General features: G+C 36.8%; 1 protein-coding gene and 1 long non-coding RNA gene across 2 annotated transcripts in view; one reads left to right on the top strand and one right to left on the bottom strand.

Annotated features, from left to right (window-relative positions):
* Positions 1 to 5887, bottom strand: part of LOC107550331 (endothelin-3-like) — a 7242-nt gene extending 1355 nt beyond the window's left edge. The window contains exons 1-3 of the mRNA XM_016231601.1: positions 5687 to 5887; positions 4473 to 4707; positions 2496 to 2633 (exon numbers count right to left, since the gene is read on the bottom strand). Of these exons, the coding sequence (XP_016087087.1) occupies positions 2496 to 2633; positions 4473 to 4707; positions 5687 to 5756 (443 nt within the window). The 5' untranslated portion in view covers positions 5757 to 5887. The remainder of the gene's footprint in view (positions 1 to 2495; positions 2634 to 4472; positions 4708 to 5686) is intronic.
* An 8709-nt stretch (positions 5888 to 14596) lies between these two features.
* LOC107550336 (uncharacterized) lies at positions 14597 to 21942 on the top strand. Its single transcript, XR_001604652.1, has 3 exons — positions 14597 to 14719; positions 14834 to 14890; positions 21911 to 21942. It is a non-coding gene; the product is annotated as an uncharacterized lncRNA (long non-coding RNA).
* Positions 21943 to 23364: the final 1422 nt, after the last annotated feature.

Below are 23364 nucleotides of genomic sequence, written 5' to 3'. Positions count from 1 at the left end.
AAAAAAAAGCAATTCAAGTTTTTGATAATTTACTGACACCAGTGTTCATTTCAACTGGAATCTGAAGTGAATTGTATATATAGGTATGTTTTTTCTTTTTAATTTAGCAAAAATGCAGGTAAAGACACGTTTTCCAATGAGTCTATGTTGTTGTTTTTTTGTAGTGATCTGAGAGTTTATTGTTACCTCTGACTGCAGAAAGCATTACACTCTTGGTCGCTGTGTAAAGCACACGTGCAGCGCTGACCTCCTACGCTGCCCTCGGCAGAACGCCGTACCCGCTGGGAGCCTCTATAACTTGACATGCCGTATGGGACAGTGCGCCTGCCAATACAAAAATGTAAGACCTTTGAGTTACAGAAAACACTATTGCAGCACTGCTTAAAGCCAAAGAGTGAAAGTGAGATAGACATTCAATGCTTTGATTTACTTAAAGGGCTTCAACTAGCAAGCCTTCTTTCCAAATTCTCCCTCTAAATTATACTGTATCACGTCCCCATCCACATAAAAATGTCAGAAGCTAAAAGTTTAAACCAGAAGGATTTAACAGAGCAGGTTACATACACAATCTTCCAAGAGGTCTGAAATGTGATACTGAACCATGCATAATGTGGAGGTCAAAAAACGCCATCCCTGATTATGATGTGCTGGAAATCCCAGCCTCACTGCACAAACACATGGATTTGAATCTGGTAACACATATTAATTTTAGATAACTGAACTCGTCTTGATGGCAGTCAGCATTATGAAATTAGGCCAAATATTTAACAAACAAGCACAAAAGGGGCAGCGAATGTGCAAGAATTTGAGAGCTTTCATGTGCACATTTTGTTCATGTGCAAATGGTCTTAGTTTAGTTAGGAAACTAGATAGATAGATAGATAGATAGATAGATAGATAGATAGATAGATAGATAGATAGATAGATAGATAAATTTGACAGTAAGAATAACAATAAAACATCCTTTGTGTTTCATTAAAAAATATAAATAAAAATTCTCAGCTCAAAAGTGAAGACCATGAGACTGATCATACACAACAGGCATAGTTCAACGTTGTTTAACATTGATTACATGACATATCTCACTTCAACTCACCACAGGCCACCTTATAGTTCATTAGGCTGTGGTTTTTTGGTTACACCTCAATAAATTAGTCTTATTTATACTGTATGGAAACTAATGTAGCAGACTCACACTCAGGCTCAGTAAATCTGAACAGCTGTAGTCAGGGAGCCATAGGCCTCATCTGCTTAGAGTGCGGAGGCGGCGTTTAGCCACACTATTACGCCATAGAGCGGCACATTCCACAACTGTCGTTTGGCAGACTGGCTTCAATATGAGAAAGTTTTGAGTTCTGAAGCTTACAGGATGTTTTTGATTTCAAGCCCGGTCTCATGAAAATGGACTTTGGCGTGCATATGATACACTTGTGTTTGGCGTGCATATGATACGCAGTTTTCACGTACATATGATACGCATCTACCCCACAACCCTAAACCTACCCATCGCATAGTAGCATATACATGCCAAAGTCCATTTTTGCATATCAATACCACGAGTTTTCATTTTTATTTGGCGTACTTTTTATACGCACTTTCATGAGATCGGGTTGTTGATTTCTCAGTTCATGACCCCTTTAATGTTATTTAGATAAAGACACGCATTTTACTGTATTACTGCTATATATCTGTGGTCCACACATCCCATTCGGATCAGATACTCTGTATTATACAATCCAGGCTCATTGGAAAAAATTGTGGTGATATTTCTGCAAAATTATATTATGTTTCTTCTTGCACATTTCGCAACACTTTCAATGTGAAATGGTCAGTAAGTGGCACTAAAGGTGCATTATGAACATGAATCTGGCAATGTTTTGTTACGTTAGTTGTTTCAGAAGTTTGGATATAAAATGAGTAGTGCTAAAACGTTACCAATCTATCGGTTAGATTTCATAGACTAAATCTAACCGACAGTGTGAATTTGATGAGGCAGCCGTGCCATTTCACCTCACTTCTGCAAGTCTTTGAAATCTGTTTGGTCATGGCTCATGTTTCATGGGGCTCATACCTGAGCACTTTGCATTGCAAATGCAATGCTGTACCAGGTGCGCTATGGAGCAAGTTTACTATGCCAGAAAAGCCAAACATATGGAGCTGGTTATGTGATGCAAAACTATTATTGTAGTTTTCAAATCATGTGCAATGGTGAAAGTTTTTTGAGATCATAACATAGTATTGTTCAAGGAACCACATGAAAAGGAAGTCTTTATTAATCAATAATTTGCTCATGCAATTACAATTTGTGTAAAAAAAAGCAATTCAAGTTTTTGATAATTTACTGACACCAGTGTTCATTTCAACTGGAATCTGAAGTGAATTGTATATATAGGTATGTTTTTTCTTTTTAATTTAGCAAAAATGCAGGTAAAGACACGTTTTCCAATGAGTCTATGTTGTTGTTTTTTTGTAGTGATCTGAGAGTTTATTGTTACCTCTGACTGCAGAAAGCATTACACTCTTGGTCGCTGTGTAAAGCACACGTGCAGCGCTGACCTCCTACGCTGCCCTCGGCAGAACGCCGTACCCGCTGGGAGCCTCTATAACTTGACATGCCGTATGGGACAGTGCGCCTGCCAATACAAAAATGTAAGACCTTTGAGTTACAGAAAACACTATTGCAGCACTGCTTAAAGCCAAAGAGTGAAAGTGAGATAGACATTCAATGCTTTGATTTACTTAAAGGGCTTCAACTAGCAAGCCTTCTTTCCAAATTCTCCCTCTAAATTATACTGTATCACGTCCCCATCCACATAAAAATGTCAGAAGCTAAAAGTTTAAACCAGAAGGATTTAACAGAGCAGGTTACATACACAATCTTCCAAGAGGTCTGAAATGTGATACTGAACCATGCATAATGTGGAGGTCAAAAAACGCCATCCCTGATTATGATGTGCTGGAAATCCCAGCCTCACTGCACAAACACATGGATTTGAATCTGGTAAAACATATTAATTTTAGATAACTGAACTCGTCTTGATGGCAGTCAGCATTATGAAATTAGGCCAAATATTTAACAAACAAGCACAAAAGGGGCAGCGAATGTGCAAGAATTTGAGAGCTTTCATGTGCACATTTTGTTCATGTGCAAATGGTCTTAGTTTAGTTAGGAAACTAGATAGATAGATAGATAGATAGATAGATAGATAGATAGATAGATAGATAGATAGATAGATAGATAGATAGATAAATTTGACAGTAAGAATAACAATAAAACATCCTTTGTGTTTCATTAAAAAATATAAATAAAAATTCTCAGCTCAAAAGTGAAGACCATGAGACTGATCATACACAACAGGCATAGTTCAACGTTGTTTAACATTGATTACATGACATATCTCACTTCAACTCACCACAGGCCACCTTATAGTTCATTAGGCTGTGGTTTTTTGGTTACACCTCAATAAATTAGTCTTATTTATACTGTATGGAAACTAATGTAGCAGACTCACACTCAGGCTCAGTAAATCTGAACAGCTGTAGTCAGGGAGCCATAGGCCTCATCTGCTTAGAGTTACTCCTGCAAACATCCTGTCATGCAAGCATTTCTTTGATCTCAGCACAATCTCTTCAGCCAGTACTATATGCTAGACAAGTGTTTAAGTGTTAATGTTTTTCCCCAACAAATTAAAATGGCAGCTTTATCCGGTAACATAGAGTTCTACTAATTTACTAAGTCAGAGCTTGAAGCAGAAGCTGAAGCATTTCCCACAGCTACTCTTAATAAAGATAAGCTACTCTAATCACGAACAATAAATTGTTATTATGAACATTTTGGATAAGTTTGATGCATGTGAATTGTTTCAACTATGCAAGGAGTTGGCAGTCTTATCTGTGATAAGGAAGGAGGCAGGCCAGAAATTAGTTAGTTTTGACAGAAAGGAGAACATGTGTCCACGTGTTTCTGTTGAGACTGCCAAATGTAATAGTTCACTTTTGCTTCTAAGACAGCAATCATACAGTTAAAAGCTAACTGTTTTTCATGTTAACAACCAAATCTTCACTATTTTACTCTTCCATTTTTCTTCTAATTAAATACCAGAGTAGACAGTGGTTTGATTATTTCATAAATTTTTACAGATCTTTGCCGTTGCATCTGCACAGGAGCAAGTATTCTTAAACATTGTTGATTATAAGAACATTTGATAATTACAAATGTTTTGCTTTCTTCATGTTCACATTGTTTTTAGTAGACTATACATAAGTTGTCACATTTATGCTATTCCATCGACCAGTAAATGTCACTTAAAGACTGTTTAAATCAAAGTTATAGCAATAGTAAACCCATCTCTGTCTTTAATTTAAAAGTCAGAGGAACAGTATGTCCCACTCTGCAAAGAAATGCCTTTTACGGCTTTCAGCACCTGTTGATTTTTATTTCATGGGCAACTCGGCCAGCCTCAGAAACTTACTCTGGTGTGTTGATCCAGATGATGTCCAGGTGACAGTAGTAAACACACTCCTTGTCTTTGTACGAGTAACACGTACATCTCCTGGCTCTCCTCCGTGGTTTTAGAAGCTGGCAGAAATAACAAGCTCCAGGTTTGAATGCAGACACACTAAACTGCTCAGGAGTCACACTTGATTCTTCGGTTAAATCCTTCGTGGTTTTTTTCACGAGCACATCTTGACCAAATGAAGAAAATCCTGCGTCTGAAAATGCTTTAATTAGAATAATGGCAATACATTCAAAAAATCTCATGTTGCAGCAGGAATAAAAGATCAATATAAACACTAATAAATGCCTTTCTATCTGCCACATTTCTAAACATCCACCATAGACCTCCATTCACTTCAAAAATGTGCTTCGTGTGGTAAGAATGTATTACTATTTAAAATACAAATTACTCTAATATGGGTCAACTTAGGCTACAGAATCTAAAGTATTTAAGGGTCAAACCTTAGGTTTACTCAGTGTGAGAAATATTGAGGCAGTGGGGTCACAAACTCAATGATGAAGGTCTTGAACCCCTGAAGAAATTTGAAACAAAAGCTTTTACAATTTTGATTAAAGGAGGTCAACAATATTCAGTAACACTTTATTTTGATAGTCCACTTTAGATATTCTACTAACAGTAAGTAACTTTGCAACTAAATGTCAACTAGCAGTCATTAGAGTATTAGTAGACTGTCTGCTTAATATCTTCTAACACTTTATGTTGATGGGTACACAACATACAACATACTGACTTTAAGAAACTTTGCAAGTATATGTCAACTTATTCTACTAACCCTAAACCTACCCTGACAGTCTACTCTGAGAGTTAGTAGACATGTAGTTGCAAAGTTACTTATAGTTAGTAAAATGTCTAAATTGGACTATCAAAATAAAGTGTAACCCAATATTCTTCTCGCTCTCTTTAAATTGCGATCAGTAGTCAGAAGAGAGAAAAAAAGTTGTCCTTTTATACTGAGGTTGTTTTTTATGAGGTCACCTCACTAAACAACTCTCCATCTAATACCTCAGTTATGCGTTTTTAAATTATACGTAGGCCTATTTATACTCTTAAAATATAAAGTGTTGTGTGCTTAAGAGTACATATTTTTTTAATTATATAAAGAGAGTGATTTTAGTCCAATAACTGTACAAGATTTTGCATGCGAGATGCAATTCAATTTAACCCACCGTTGGCCACTGTGACTGTTAGTCCAATAACAAGCAACATTCCCAAATGTATTAATGACACCTCGGCCATCACAGTTATTCCAGATAGTCTCCGTGAACAAAGTCAGTTTAAAATCCAGGATTGACCAGAAGTGCTGAGTGATCCAACTGCAGTGAAAGGTAACATTTTGTTCGTTACTGGCTTATTCCTCTGTTATTTCTTTCAGATCTGCGGGCTGACAGAAGAGTGGAGCACGACAGAACAGCATCCTCAGGTTGCAGCAGACGGCTGGAATGAGTTGCGCTCAATTCCCCTCTTTGAGGTTTTATAGTGAGCACCTTTCAGCCTGCAAGGCACCACCCGCTGGAACACGGCACAGATGTGTTTTTTTTAATTTTTTATATATAAACACTTTCTTAGGGAATACACAAGTGAAAAAAACATATGACAAGGAAAAGAGTCAGGGGTTCAAGGATGGCCAAACAATACATAGCAATTAAAATTCAGAAGAAAGAGAGAGAGAATTTGAATTCCAGCACACCTTTATTACAATTAAACGACAGCATTATACAATCAATTCCTACTTTAGACACACAAAATTCATTTTTAAATACAAAAACCAAACCAAAATAACAACACACATTTTTTTTTTTTATTGTAAACTCTAAATCCTTATTACTTATTTCACACAGAGCCCTTTTGTAACACCAAATCATTTCAAAACGCATAAGATCTCCCATAGCCTTATAATACAGAAGGTCAATCAGAATTCTGGATTTCATTAGTAAAAAAAAAACGTAAATTGCTACTTAAATTTTGTCCGATCTTCCTAGTAGTGTTCTCGACGCAGCGTCTCATTCCCTCGAGGAACTAGGGTTACATACGTAACCTGAGACGTTTTGCTTGACCTAAAATAAAATTAAATAATTGGGAACAGAAACAATGTTTCAGAGTGTATTTAAAACCACAAATAAACACGTCCAGTGAAAAGGTCTCATCAAAACGATTAAAATTTGAAAAAGTGAATTAAGCCTACTTCAAAAAAAAAAAGTATGATACAGTTTCTCTCTGGAAACAAAAAGGACATTCATCACTGATACCTAGGTTTAGAATGGCACCATAAAGGATTCTCCATTGTAAGTCTCCTACTTTCTTTGACAAGGGTGACTTATACAAAGCTCTCCATTCTGGTTTAACATTCTCCCCTAAATGGAGGACAGCCCGCCAAGGAGTATTATGTAAAAAAAAAACTTATTTAAAGACTTGACAACTTTTATACACAGTTTTTCCAGATACAGAATTTGGTCCCATTAAAATCAAAATAATATTTTGTAAAAACACACCTTCACACTCATTGAAGTCAGTTAGCAAATACAAATCAGGGAATGGATCATTACAATTTGGGGTAATTAATCCTTCAGTGTATTCTCCCAGCAATTTCACTTCTTCAAGTACAAGAGCTGACTTCCATTTTTCAAGCAATTTGGCCACTATACGTTTTGACTTTAACCATAGACAATTGATGACAGCATCAACATTCTCAAAGGCCAGTCCGGCCAGTTTAAACAGATGTCCAAATGTTAAAACGCCAGTGTTGAGAAGTATCTCATTGACAGAAGGGAGAATCCCCTCGGCTGACAAGTCCATGCATGATCCATAAATCAGAGGTTCTTGCAGCAACCAATGTAAAGAGAAAGAGAGAGAGAATACAAAAATAAAACAACAATAAAAAACAATTACATTAAAAAAAAATCAATGGAAAAAATAAACAGATCAAATAATTATATATATATATATAAAATTATAATTATATAAAAATAAAAATTATTCAAAAACACCAAAAAGTGAGCATACATTCAAATAATTTAATATAGCTCTTAATATCTTCTTGAAAGTGAGAAAAATGGGGGGTAACTTTCATAATCTTGCATTTGTGAATAAAATATTTTGCAAGCAAAATAATTAGGTTGCAAAGAAAGTAAACATTTTCATATTGCTTCTCAAAAGTGAAAAATTCAAACAAAACATCTTTAAAGTAAAGATCAAAGTCATTATGTATGAAGTTTACAATGAACTGGCAAATGTCTTGTCAACGTTTTCCTGTATAAACGCAATGCCAAAAAAGATGCAAGACCGTTTCTGGTTGTGAGTCACAGAAAGTACAGTTCACATCTATACTTAATTCGAATTTTGACACAATAAAGATTTTAACAGGATAGTACCGATGAATAAACTTAAAAGAAATCTCTTTAACTTTATTTACGAATAGATACTTATTTGTATCTATAGATAGCCCTTAAATAACATAATGACACCATTTGGGATAGAACCAAATACAATGACAAACTGTTTTGGAGTAACAGGAAAATTTTTGTGAGAGAGAAATTCTTAATAAGTAAACAAGTAACCATCATGATGAAATAACTGACTAACCTGATTGATAACATTCTTAAAACAGTTTTCAAAAAATAGGGACTTATGTAGCAGATATTCGTATTATTCCAAATTAAGTAATTAGTTGGAGAAAAATTGTGTTTGAAAATCATAGACCATGCTAATAGTGCGTGTTTGTCGAAATTAGAGAGAGCAACAGGATCTTCTCAATACTGTAGTAACATAACAATAGAAAATTAAAACCTCCCAACTGAGAAAAGACATATTCTGGTATAATATGGATTTTTCAAGTAATTCCTCAACCAGTTGATTTTAAAAGTATTAACGTTGCAAAATCAACAAAATGAAGACCGCCATTACTGTAGATGTTGGATAAAACTGATTTTTTGATGTAATGTGTCTTATTTTTCCATACAAAGTTACATAAAAGTTGAACAATCTTTTTACACATTGCTTTATCAGGTTCTAAAGCGATAGCTGCATGTGTTAGATGTCAAATGCCATCTGCCTTGGAGAGTTGAATCCTTCCTTTTAGAGATAAGTATCTCTGAAGCCACTGATTGAATTTTCTTTTAGTTTTCTCTAAATAGGCAAAAAGTTAAAATCATACCTACGTTTTGGATTTTTGGATATTAATATTCCAAGGTAATTTATTGTCTCTTTGACTTGGATATTATATATACTGGAAACGTCTCAGGTTACGTATGTAAGCATGGTTCCCTGAGAAGGGAACGAGACACTGCATCCTCTAGGGGTCGCTATGGGGAACGCCTTCAGCTTGACCGGTGTCTGAAGCATATATCTAAAAATGACAATAACATTGGCCGACGACAGCCTATGACGTCATTACCCTGCCCGATCACAGTATAAAAGGGCGCTGAGATAACACTTAATCCGCTTCTTCATCTGAAGCTTGCGTCCGAAGCATGGCAAAGAAACTAGAGGATGCTGTTCCCTTCCGATGGAACTTCAAACTGTGTCCTCTAGCGGTCGCTATGGGGAATGGTATACCCACGCCACCATGCTGAGGGGAGTACATGCCAGAAACCCACGGCGAGCACTAAGTACCAACTCTACCATAGCCATGGGAGTTGCCCCAAAGGACGTCTTGACGGCTCTCAGTGACATTATCAACTTCGGCCAAGGGCCTGAGCTGCATACCCTAAAAGAACTTACCCGTTAAGGGCTGGGCTAGGAAGCCCAAGCCTAGGGCAGAGCTCAAGGCTTGGAATCAGAAGAAAGAGATTCCTTTAAGGGGATACGGCCAGGTGTCTAAAAAACCTTAACAACAGGGTCCCAACAGAAAGGCAACTGACCAAGGAGGCGACAGAGACGGGCCTAACACTTAGTTTGTTGCAAATGGGTTTCTTCGGGAGCAGCGCTCTCGGCTCTCAAGCTGAGGCGGGACCTTACAGCACATACTGGGAGCGACTCATAGCTAACCCTCACAGAGAGGGAAGCACTTCTCAGCTCGACCAGAAGGGGCACTAGATTACAAGTAGTAACCCAGTAGGGCCCAATAAGAGACAGTCCACTGGAGCAGCTGGACACAGTCTCATGCTCTCTATCTCGATAACCAGACCCAAATAGAATCTGAAGAAATAGCGGGACCCAATAACTATTCATGAGTATAAAGCTTACTGCTCCTCAGAGTAGAAAGCACAAACGAGGGGTTTCCACAGAAACACAAATCCCTCTTACCTCAGGGAATGCAGTGTATCTATGGAGCATTGAGCTCCTCAGCGCCTCAGCGAGAGGAGTTCTAGCTCAGAGAAAGTGCATGAAGGTTAAGGAATTACTTAAATCTCGGGAGACCACTCAGGGTGAGAAATGAGTAGCGCACCATGGCCAGAGGATAGGGAGCATGTCACGAAGCATGTACTCAGAAGAGTACTAGCCCACGAGAAGGACCCCCAGGTCCTGAGGTTGCAGCATTATACTGGGGACCTGATGCTGGGAGGCTTCCTCAGAAGCCAAGACTGAGTGTCCAAGCCGAAGATGGGGGCTATCACCAGCCTGGATCCAGAACCGATGAGTGAAACCATCACTGTAATCGGTCAACAGCAGGAGGTCCTGACATAGCATGCGTGTCAAACCTATAAAAAGGGTATAAAAACCTATAAAAAGGGTATAAAAAAGGTTAGTATACCGCGGCAGCCCTCCTGTTAAGCCCTGGGAAGACCGAAGAATGTAAACACCATCGACTCTACCGTGCGACTCCACCGGGCAGGGACATCGGCAAGGGATATAAGTTTCGCTTTTGATTCATCCTTTTTCCTACTACTTGTTTCACTTCTGTTTCAGTTTTTATAACCAATTCTTACAATGTGTTTCCAGATCGCTACTATCACTACCACTCGCAAACCACGTTTCACACACTATAGGCAGCGCAATCTTAACAACCTGCACACTTTGCCTATGTCTGCTAATACACTACTTTATTCTTCTATTGGTCTCTGGAATTACCAGTCTGCTGTAAACAAAGCCGATTTCATTACTTCTATTATTAGTCATTCAAAGCTAAATCTCATGGCCCTGACAGAGACCTGGATCAAACCAGAGGACACTGCTACACCTCTCCAATAATTCTCATTTTCCCACTCCTCCCGTTTGACTGGAAGAGGTGGAGGTACTGGTCTGCTTATCTCTAATGATTGGACATTTTATCATTTACCATCTTTGGGTATCAGCAGCTCCTTTGAATCTCATTCAGTTACTATTACCTACCCTCTTAAAATCCATTTTGTAGTTGTTTATCGACCCCCAGGACCACAAGGTAACTTCTTGGATGAATTAGATATGCTGCCCTCAAGCTTTCCTGAGGATGGTACTCCCCTAGTTATGCTTGGAGACTTCAACATCCACCTAGATAAACCTCAGGCTGCAGACTTCCACACCCTACTTGCCTCTTTTGATCTCAAACGAGTGTCAACTACGGCTACTCACAAATCAGGCAACCAACTGGACCTTATTTACGCACGACACTGCTACACTGATCATGTACTGGTTACTCCACTGCACACCTCGGATCACTTCCTCCTCACTCTTAACCTCAACATGGTTCCTGACACAACACATACCCCTCCACGTGTCATCTTTCGACATAACCTATGCTCACTCTCACCTTCCTGGATATCTGCTATGGTTTCATCTTCGCTTCCTTCCCCTAAACTGTTAGCATATTTTTATGCTAAATATTGTATTGCTTTATGATCAGTTAATGGGGTAGATAAGATTTCAGTATTCAGATTGTCTTCAAGTGTATGGGAAATTAACCATAAATCTATTATCGATTGCTTAGACCATGAGTCATTACACTAAGTAAAGGCAGTGTTATGATGATGCTTAACTCTCCAAGTTTCAATCATATCAAATATTTGCATTAACATTTTTAGCTTTACATTTGTATTAGTACAAGAGCCAGGATGCCATGTATCAATCATATTATCTAATGTGATATTAAAATCACCACCCAAGAGTATGAGTGCATCAGGGAATTTGACTAACCAATGAACATTTTTTCTTGTCTATCCTATCTAAATGTAAATAATATTCTGCCTTTGAATTGTACCCATAAATATTTATGATAATGAAATTAAAGTTGAAATTTAAAATATGACACATATAATGTACATTAGTATCTAAGTCCGTATAAGGAAGTTTACCAGTGAATACGTTTTTTGAGTGTACAAACACCGATAGAGCATTGAGAAGCATGAGAAGCAACAACATTTTTTGTTTTTTTTCCCACTGGGATTTCCAAAAAGTTTTTTATTGTTTGGCAAATAAAAAAAAAGATTTTCCATTTTAAAGTGTTCCTTAGGAGTGAACAGTAAAGTTAGATAAAGACATCACAATAACAACATTTGAAGAAAATAACATACTGTAAATAGAAGTCACTGGAACAAATTTCATAAAACAGAAGCTTAAAGACAGCTACTAACTGTGATGAGAACATAGCGCTACATCAACTGTGACTGCTTTGGGCATAAACGGACAAAACATGACATCAACTGATAGCATGATATATGGTCCTGGTCAAAAGGAGGCGAAGAAAGAAACAACTTGTATCTATTAAAAAACAAAACATGTAAAAAAAAAACGTATCTCAAAGTTGAGATCATTCAGCCTGATGGAAAGATCTCCTTTTTCTCCACAAAGGCACGACCACCTACAAAGTAAGCAATCTTTCCGTGCCTCATCTACTAATGGCCACAACTTCATCCAGCTTTCTCTGTCGGCCTTATAGAGATCCTCTCTGAAACGCAGACCGTTTTCCAGTAGATATGCTGAATTTTTGGCTACTGCTCCTCTGTGTGTACTCGAGGAGAACTGGATAATCATTCCGCGGATAGAATTCACTTTCTTCATACCAACACGATGCACTGTGTCAATCACATCCGAAAGACGATCAGCATGTTCTGGCAGTAATTTCTGACAAATGCGAATCACTTCTTTCCTCACATTTTTCTCATCAATGTTTTCTGGCACGCCATGTAATTTCAAATTCCAGCACCTGGAGTACCGTTCCAATTCAGCGATGTGTGACTCTAATACGCCGATTCAATTGCTCTCCTTCAACAGTGATGACTTGACCTGGGAAACTTTGGTCTTCACCTCATTCACCTCATCACATACGGAGTTCAGCTTTTCTCTCAATCCAGCAATGTGAGAAGTATTTACCACAACCATTGACTCCAGCTTATCACGTTGATGAGCTCAGAAAGTTTTGTAATAATAATAATAATTCGTTGCATTTATATAGCGCTTTTCTAGGCACTCAAAGCGCTTTACATTGTCAGGGGGTATCTCCTCATCCACCACCAAGGTGCAGCATCCACCTGGATGATGCAACGGCAGCCATAGTGCGCCAGAACACCCACCAGCTTATTGGTGGAGAGGAGACAGAGTGATGAAGCCAATCAGCAGATATGGGGATTGTTAGGAGGCCATGATGATCAGAGGCCAATGGGCAAATTTGGCCAGGATGCCGAGGTCACACCTCTACACTTTCCAAAAGACATCCTGGGATTTTTAATGACCACAGAGAGTCAGGACCTCGGTTTAACGTCTCATCTGAAGGATGGTGCTTGTTGACAGTATAGTGTCCCCATCACTATACTGGGGCATTAGGACCCACACAGACCACAGGGTGAGCACCCCCTGCTGGCCTCACTAACACCTATCCAGCAGCAACCTAGTTTTCCCGGGAGGTCTCCCATCCAGGTACTGACCAGGCTCAGCCCTGCTTAGCTTCAGTGGGCAACCAGTCTTGGGCTACAGGGTGATATGGCGGCTGATATCTGCTGATGAATAATGTCATCAGCGGACTCACCATGGCTTTTTTTAGGGGGCGGCTTCAAAGGTGTAGTAGGGAGTGAGGGGAAATCTACTGATAACACCGAAAATTCTATTTTCTCTTCAGGCCCATAATAATCATGACAGCTGTCAACTGGGATGTTGCAGGCAGTAGCAGAGCTAGCTGTCAGCAGGCATTTCTTTCTTCTTCATCACAGAATTCTTTCTTATCAGCTGACATGTTTCGAACAAATTTTGGTGCAGGAGTAGTACTCAACTTCCAAATAAGGCATACATTGGAAAAACAAAGTCTGTTTTATTGCTCAGGTTCAACTTTGTTGATGGGCGCTATAACTCAACACCTATGCTCACGGCGCCATCTTGCGCAGCTTACCCAATGTGCTTTGTTTTCGGTACAGTTGAATCAGTTGTCATATTAAACATTATTTTAATTCCAACGGCACTTTATCAAACAAGTTACTAATAGTATGTGCTCCAATAAATGACAAGTCTAGTAATTACAGAGGTCTGATATTAACTGAGAAAATCCTTCATTCTTTCAACATTTTATTCTCATTACAGTGTTTTCCCCCCCACTTCAGGAGACATAAATTGCATGCTCTATCTGCAGACCCATTAATCAAAGGACTACAGTGGAGTCTCCTGTTCTTAAAAATGCAGCTTTAGATGAGCTGTTAGTAAAATGAATAAGACATAATGGTTCATGTCCAGTGGGAGCAAATATGTTTTTTAAAATAATTAATTTAATTAAATTGTATCCAGAGCTTGTTTTTGCCTCAACATTGCTCTTTTAATGTTCATTCTGCAAAGCATTGTTAGCGGATAAAATGACTGATACTATGTATCAAAATGACCATTATTTAAATTTCAGTTCATAAAGTAAGACAGCCTTTTACAAAGAATTTCATAAATACTATCATTCAAAGCTTTTATGTTATCTATTTGATTTTTAAGCTTCTCTCATGGTGAACTGTGAAAAATGAGTTATGGCAATATGAAAACCATGGTGTTGTCACGGATATGGACTTTGTTTTTGTGTTTTCCGTGTTTCCCTGTTCTCCCGCCTTGTTTTGGTCTTTGACCCAGTTTCTGTTTCCCCTTGATTGCCTTATTCAGTTCACCTGTGTCGAGTTAATTAAGTCCTTAGTCCCTCATTTGTGTTTGTATAAAGTCTCCCCATTTTGTTAGCTGAGTGGTTGGTTTTTGTTCTATGATATTTGTGTTCGGGTGTACCCCTAATCATCATGATCAGTAAAAGTCCTTGTAGAATAATCTTCTCCGTGCACATTGTTTTGCACTTGCACACCCATGGCAGGTGTCTTGGAGCCAGATGATGTTGTGTAAGTTGAAACCATTTTAGTTTTGTATTTATATATTTTTATCCCCCACATTCCTTCCAACACTATAAAAAGTGTGGGGTCTGAACAAAGCAATTTGTTATCTTTTTATTTAAGTTGTGCCGTCAGTCCATGACATGTGGTAACAATCAGATTCTGACATCTGACCTTCAGGTATTTACTTGTCAACAAGTTTCCACATAACTTAAATATTTGTTTTCCTCATCTACTGTGTGTTGGTAGTGGTAGATCAAGTCTCATAGTCTTTTTAATATATATATATATATATATATATATATATATATATATATATATATATATATATAATTAGGTCCATTTATACATTTAAGCTCACAAATGAAGAAAAAAAAAAATCAAACAATTGAACAAATAACGCAAACAATGATGTAAAATATTAATGATGAACAATAGTACTAAGATTTTACCACTGATGGGTAGAATATAAGATATTATTCTAATCTGCTTTATCCTTTTTATGGCAAGTTTTTCACAAGACCTGAATAAATATGTACTCCAAATATGTATAAAATTATAATAAAACTGAAATTGTAGTTCAAATGTAAAGAATTTACAGTGGGGTCAAAAAGTCTGAGACCACAAAAAAAAAAAAACTGTGGTTTTGAGAAATTTTATAGTGTATAATGAATATTTAAAGTTATGTTCTAGGTCACTAATGAACTGAAAGTTAAAACTCATCTGTACGGACAGTCTTATCAGTCTTATTGCTTACTTCTCAAGTCATGCTGGAGAACACGATCATCTGGTTTTGTTCATGTCAGCTTATGTTTATTCTGCTGTCATTAAGCAAAATGGGAACATTCCACATACTAAGACATCCTGACATTTTTTTTAACACTTTTTATTCAAATTTGAAATGAATAATAATTAAATAATTTGAAAAGGGTTGATGTTATACTAGGAGCTAATAAACCCTGTCTCTTCAACTGAAATTTTTTGAACAGAAAACATAAATCAAATAAATATCATGGAAATAAAGTTAGTTGAAAATAGAAGTACATCAGAAGTCACCTTGCACATGTCATGCACAGCATGGGATTAAAATCCTCATTCCACATGGATCCCACATGGAAATTAATCTTGAACAAACAGTCATGTTGGGGCCCTGCTGCCTGCTACACTCTTAAAAATAAAGGTGCTTCAAAAGGTTCTTCAAGCGATGCCATAGAAGAACCATTTTTGTGTCCACAAAGAAGCATTCAGTCAAAGGTTCTTTAAAGAACCATCTCTTTCTTACCTTTTTATAATCTGAAGAACCTTCTTTCACCACAAAGGAGCTTTTGTGAAACCGAAAGGTTCTTCAGATGTTAAAAGTTCTTTATGGAACCATTTAGATAAAAAGGTTCTTCTATGGCATCGTGAAGCACCTTTATTTTTAAGAGTGTATTATGAGTATAAAATCTTACACAAAAGACTTGTTGAGAGTTAAAGGGGTCCTATTATGCTTTTTCACTTTTTCAACTTTAGTCTGTAATGTTGCTGTTTGAGCATAAAAAAGATCTGCAAAGTTACAAAGCTCAAAGTCCACTTCAAAATGTGATATTTTATTTAACAGAAATTATTTTTCAAAAACTACAAAGAATGCCTCGTTTGGACTACAACGCATATTTTCCGGGATTTGTGATTTCACAAATACCGACGAATGGGACGAGACCTGGTTGAGCTGCACTAGAGAAGGCAACGAGTGTTGTCACGATGTCGGAGACACGCTAGCTTTCCCAAAGCAGATGAACTTAGAGTGGTTACAATCATCCGGGTTTAAATCGTGCTCAAATTGATTTGATATTGACACAATATTTACACTGAAGCTCGCAGGCGGCTATGGTAAGGGGCATGACATTTCCAGACCAGGCGCCGAGTGCTGCCAATCACAACACACACTGGCCCAGCTAACCAATCACAGCACACACTGGCCCAGCTAACCAATCACAACACATTTCATATTTCAGAAGGCGGGCCTTCATTTGATTCAGGAACTATTCGAGCCGTTCATGCCAGACTGGGGTGAGTGTTGTAATAATGTAAAATATGTGAAAAATAATGTGTTTTTCGAACAACCTAGTATGAGAGCCTGTTCTAGTACACCCCCAAAACAAAATCAAGACCTTGTAAAAGGGCATAATAGGACCCCTTTCAGAATGTATAAAGAGATTGCAAATGTTAAGTCATTCAAGTGGTTTTGCTGTTTGATGGTGGTTTAGATTGTAGTTCAATATAGTTTTAACTGGAAATGTTTTTCAAGGTTTTAATCAATGGCTGCTTGTGTGGCCAGTCCAGTTTCATTTATTTACATTCCCGCTGAATTTAACTTACATTACACTCATAATTGACCATAAAGTGATTGAATCCTGGTTTCGGGTGCCAGTGATAACACATCTTGATATTTGGGCTTTGCATCACTTAGCAAATGATAACTAATTCTGACGTCTTAGCCTGATAACAATCTGTTGAGCAAGGATTCTGCAGAAATCACAGTGGGCACCAAGACCTAGCCATATTCAGACATTGAGATATATATTTATTTCAAGCTCTTTGTGAAATTACCCACCTGTGCCAAACCTGAATGGACACCCAGAGCTTACCCATGTAGAGGTACTATCTTACAGTTTTTCTCGATTGCTAACACACTATAACTGATTCATTTGGCCCAATTTTCCAAACCATTCATTCAGTTTTCGAAACAAAGACACATTTCTCAAAACATTTAACACATTTTACCTGTTTTCACACACGTTCCAGTTTGCTCTGTGTTTTCTGCAAAAATCTACACAAAAGTGCCTACATGTAAAAGCTACGTGTTCTTGCGCATGAGGACAGCTGGCATGTTCTGTATTTTTGCAGAACTGAGAGATGACTCTATATTCTGTTGTGTGTTCATATGCAATTCTTTGGGATTTGACCTTTTCTTTTCTAGTGCTTTTCATCTACTGTACTGTAAGAGCTATTTACAGCAGTGTAATGAAAACAATCTGTTCCTAAAGCTTATTGTTGAATTTCACTGTATCTGCTCTATTTATGTTTTATACTGTAAGAGACACTGAGCTGTAAAATGATACCTGATTGCCAAAAGAAGGCTTTTGCAACAGTGTTATGAATTGATCTCAATAGTGTGGTAGACTATGTTGTAGTGTGTGTGTGTTTTTCAGGGTTTGTGTGTCATGTCTAAGGGCAAAGATTCAATCTTTTGAAAGATTGAAAAAGATTTCAGCAAGATTGAGTGGTTTTGAGTGGAGAGCTTCATTTCGACCTGAAAATAGGAAGTATATGGAATTGGGTGAGAAGCTATGGATTTGTGTTTAGAGTTTTGAGAAAAGGAGTCACAATTTCAAGGAATGTGTTTAAGCAATCGAGAAAAACTGTAATATCAAACAACTTAAAAAAAACCTTATTTATGATTGTAAGGGTGCTTCGGAAATTATTTACAGTATAATGAAAATGAATGAAGACTGGGCCTGTCAAACTAAAAAAATGACAATATAAAAATACATAAATAAAAATAATCATATATGTGAGTCCATATGATTCTTGATTGAAATTATATGCACAGTCGTCTGATATTATGCAGTCCCTTTTATGATGCTTTTTTGTGCTTCTTGTTATCACTTAGGAGTTTAGGAGTCCTTATTTACTTTCATTAAATGGAAAAGGTATTCACCTAAAAGTTCACCTTTTACGCTCTATAGCAGAAAGAGAGTAGTACAGAATTGGGAAGGAATTAGTATAAATAAAGAAAACCTAAGAAGGATTGTCTCTGGATCAACAACAAATAACTCTTAACGAGAGAGAGAGAGAAAATGCACTTACATGTTTGAAATTGCTTTTGACACTAAGAAGGTTCAGTGAGCCACACACAAGAACCAAATACATTTGAAATCTACAAGATAACACCACAACTTCATAATTGTGTCCAGTAAGAAAGAGGTTATTTTACTCTTTAGTAGCTGAAATCAGAGCATCATCTTCCCCAGTGTCTTCAACATGATAACCCAAAAGAGACAGTTCTCAGCTAACAGCTAACACTCCATTAATATGGGATGATATTAGACTCAAAATGATTAATAGCTTTAATCGCTACATGCACAAATGATGATACTTTAATACAAACTATAACATTTGTATTCACAAATATGTCTCTACTTGAAGAAAATGCTGCACATGAATGTAATTCTTAACTCTGCAGACACCGGTTGAAAAGCATTTGTTTCAGTGTAGTGACGCACATTTGCAAATTTTTCAAATCGAGTACACGTTAATGAATTGCACTGGGCCTTGTTCGTTGGTAGTTGTGTGTGTGAGCGTCGTGAAATGCTGTAAACTGCGAAAATGAAGTCTCAAAATCCAAATGAACCGAACAAGATCGACTCGAACTAGACGTCAATTAATGCACGGGTGTCACCTGATCCACATATGCACGAATTCCTTTTTGCATGAGCAATTTATGATATATTAATGCAGAACAGAACATTTTTATTCGAAAACATGTCTGTATTTGTACAAATCTCTGCACAATCATTTAATCCTGAATTCCACAGACTCAAATTGAAAGGCATTTGTTTGTGGTTAGTAAAATACATGTATAAAATGTATGCAGTACATGAATAATTGTGCGTGCGTCTATTAATCATTTTGAGTCTAATATCATCCCATACATTAACAGCCACTGACACTCACCACACATGCACTCCTCATGAGATCTGCACAAGAGACGCATGTTTGACAGTGATATGTTGCCAGGCTAATGAGTACAAAACATACAAAGCTCAAACATATATCTGGTAAAACTGTTTCTATGAATATATATCAGTATTCACTATTCAGTAATGAATGAAATATATTTATATTTAAACCTTGATTCTGCAGTCCAGAGTTATCCTTAACTAAATGTATAGCAATACAATCAATCAAATAAACATTCCTGAACTAACATAAAACAAAAATAGAAATGTATTTATTAAACTTATTTCATTTCTCGTTTTCATTTAGTTTAAGTACTAAAATAAATACAACTAAATAAACGTAAAACAGTATAGACTTTTTTATATACAAAAAAACAAAAAGTAATAAAAAAACAGAATTACTGTAACTTTAACAAAAATGAAAATATAGAAATAAAATCGAATTCAGAATATTAACAAAAAACTAATAGCATATTAATGACACTAAAATAAGATTGGTGCAGTCTTCAGTGAACCTTTTCACTGAGCTTATTGCGATGCATTCTGGCATTGCCTCATCCAGATTTTGCAGATTTTCAAGAAAACATAATTAAGCTGGGTGTATGCCAGTGATGTACACCCTGTCTAGGTATGCAGTACACTAAAACAATGAGATATGTATTTGCATTATAAAAAATAATAAAATAAATAAAAAAATTGCATCATTTTATCTTGAAATCCTGCAGCCTGAAGCACAGGTCATACCCCACATTACAGTTTTTCTGAATTGTTAAAGCACATTTCTTGAAACCATCACTCATTTTTTTCAAAACCTTAAACACAAATCCAAACCTTTAAACTAAATTCACAGAAGCCCTGACTCTTCAGGCAAAACCAAACAATCGCTTCAAAACCATTTCACCTGTACTCAAAATCAAACACAGCTTTCAAATCACACACACACTACAGATCATTCATTAGACACTTCAGAGAAAAATGATGAACACAGTTTCCAGAGCATGTAGTTACAAATTTTTTTTTATTGTATTTAGTAAATATTTTGCAATAAACACACACACAAAAGAAATCACACCTAGGTTTGGTGAATATTACAGTTTTTCACATTTGCTAAGACACTAAACCCCATTCTCTAAACCAAATTCTCAATAGCATAAACCAATTTGTCAAATAAATCACTCTTTCTGCAAAACAAGTTCAGGCAGGCAACAGGGAAAAAACCCTCTGGTGTGGCTCTTGGTCTTGCTCTTCCTCGTCCTCCTCTTCCTCCACCTCGTATACGCACTCTTCCGTACCTCTCAGATTGATGGATGCCCCCATGCCATCTGTGCACTTTGAACTGACTTATATTTTGTACATTCACATATTTAGAAACAAGTATTGTGTATCATTTTATGTGTATAAGTTTATCACAGTGCAAATTGTGTTTTAGTGAGCGAGAATGTGTTTAGAATTTTGCAAAAAAGAGTGCATGAGATCTGCAAACAGTGTCTAAACTGCCAGAACGTGTTTAAGGTTTTGCAGAAAGAGTGATTTATTTGACCAGTTGGTTTAGGCCAGTAAGAATTTGTTTCATAGAATGGGGTTTAGTGTCTTTGCAAATGTGACCGTAATAGTAAACCGTAATAGTATGAAACTCATCTGAAGATGCTGCTGGAGATGTTAAATTATGACTTAATCAATCTTTGTCTGCCTTTTAACCCTGCAACATCTGAGAGCAATTGTACCCTTTTAGCCATGACCCATAGGTTCCTCGTGAAGTAAAGTGCAGACATAGGAAAAAGAAGTGGCATGTGGCTGAAAATTATGAGGATCTTACTTGGATTTGCCTGGAGACCATTATTTACATTGCTGACAATATTATCCTCCTTTAAGTTTTTCGTTAGAATGCAATTTATATACTAATGCTATATTAATGGACATTTTCAAATAGATGTTAAATAAAAATATAAATTGCGGTTTCACGAAGTGGATGTTGAACCAAATCAACGCTTGAAGTTCTCCCTTGACTTCAGGAGGATCTTACCCAACAGATAATAAATCTTTTTTATTTTTATTTTTAATTTTTTTTCAAAAGCTGAACAGGTGGGCAAGACAATGTATCACACAACTACCTCATTACCTCGCTAATAACTCATCGAAGTGTTGGTTATGTATTACCTGATAGCCCATCTCACTAACTTTTCTTCACAGCTGTTCATCCATATATCTCCTAAAGCATTTAACCTTTTGAGCATCTGAACTTCTGAATATCTGTAACCTTTTATATTTCAAGTAAAATACATTTGAATTAGATCAATATGTTGACCTAAGCTCTGAGTAAATTGTAGTATGATGATTATAAGCCTATTAGTAAGTAAGTGTTTAATTAGTTCCAGAGACACATAGCTTAATTTGCTGCCCAGTTCTCTCTATTTATACATGTAATACGTGGTTCAGATTTCATTCTTCTAGAAGCTTAGTTTTTTCTGTTTTCTCTTAGGAATGTGGTCACATTTCCCTGGATGTTTCCTGCACTGCCACACAGGGAACTGTGTGGCGAGAATTTTGGTTCGGCAGTTTTATAAAAGTTATTTAAACTCCTCAGTGATAGCCTGACTGAAATAATTCACCATCTCAGTTTATCTTTGACCATAGGATTGGGAAATAAACAGAAACACATGTACTTGAACTGACAGTGGAAATGAAAAATACTTCATTGTCTAATGTTCCTCCACTGGTTTTACAAACTGCTTTATAAAAATCCATTTTTATGAGAGGTTCTATTTTTCTGTTGTTATTATAGTATATTAAGTACCCCATGTTATTATAATAATGCACATGCTCTCCAAAAACACTTCAAAATTTGAATTCCGAAGTAAGAGTCAAATTGTATTACCATCACGATTTTGGATGAAACAGAAATTAATAAATAAACAACATTCACAGTCTGGGGAACACTGTTCCACATATAGGTCACTGCTAGAAGAAAAAAAACTGTCAGAGTATTACATGGAGACTCAAATGAGAGAACATGTGAGTTCCCAAAACAGTTTATTGACAATATAGCAGATGAAACAGTTTTCAAATAGTTTTTCCTATAATTTTAATGTTTTAATTTTAAAGTCATAGTTAAATAAAAGTACTTAGATATTGCTTTTTTGACTTATTTACGTATGTAACTTGCAGTGATCCAAAAGTAATCAGAATACATTACTTTTATGTTGTGATACTTGGATTATGTTACTGAATACTTTTTTAATTAGTAATTTGTAACTGTCACGGAATACATGAAGGTGAAGGTGATGGAGTATTTTATACCCTGTTATAAAATAACTATTTGGAGATAAGCATTTTGCTGTAACTCACAAAATCAGACCACTAAAAATTTGACACTTGTGATATAATGTCAATTACTGTACAAATCGCTTGCCCAATGTCAGACACCACAAGTCATGTGCTTTGCAGGCCATTGCTGCTGACACACTGGGTTTAACCTGATTTCTATATAGACTCATGAACTCTTCAGCGGTCTTGAAGAGTGAATGTACTGCTGAGTTTAGTTATATCTCTAACCAAACACACCAAACAAGCTAATCACAGTGTTCAAAATTATTTGTGAATTAGAGACAGGGGTATTTGATTAGGGATGGAATTAAAGTCTGCTGGACACCGGGCCTCCAGGACTGGAGTTGAGGAGCCCTGGCCTACACTGTACCCACATTGATCCCAAACCCACTGCCCACTCTGTACCTAGTAACTATTTGGGTATTACCTAAGGCCCATGTAGTCAGACTATATGGGACTTGATTATGTTTGCTCATGTCTGACCCATTTGTTAAACCCATATGGGCCCTATTTGTGTTTCCTATTTTGAGCCCATGAACTCATTCCCCATTAGTGACCCAATAGGACCCACATAGGGAGCCCACCTGTTTTCGCCCATGTGGGACCTAC

This window comes from Sinocyclocheilus grahami, unplaced genomic scaffold, assembly GCF_001515645.1.
Source record: "Sinocyclocheilus grahami isolate Dianchi unplaced genomic scaffold, SAMN03320097.WGS_v1.1 scaffold396.1, whole genome shotgun sequence".
Taxonomy (NCBI): domain Eukaryota; kingdom Metazoa; phylum Chordata; class Actinopteri; order Cypriniformes; family Cyprinidae; genus Sinocyclocheilus; species Sinocyclocheilus grahami.
Note: the sequence above shows the minus strand (reverse complement) of the source record. Positions and strands in the feature narration are given on the sequence as shown.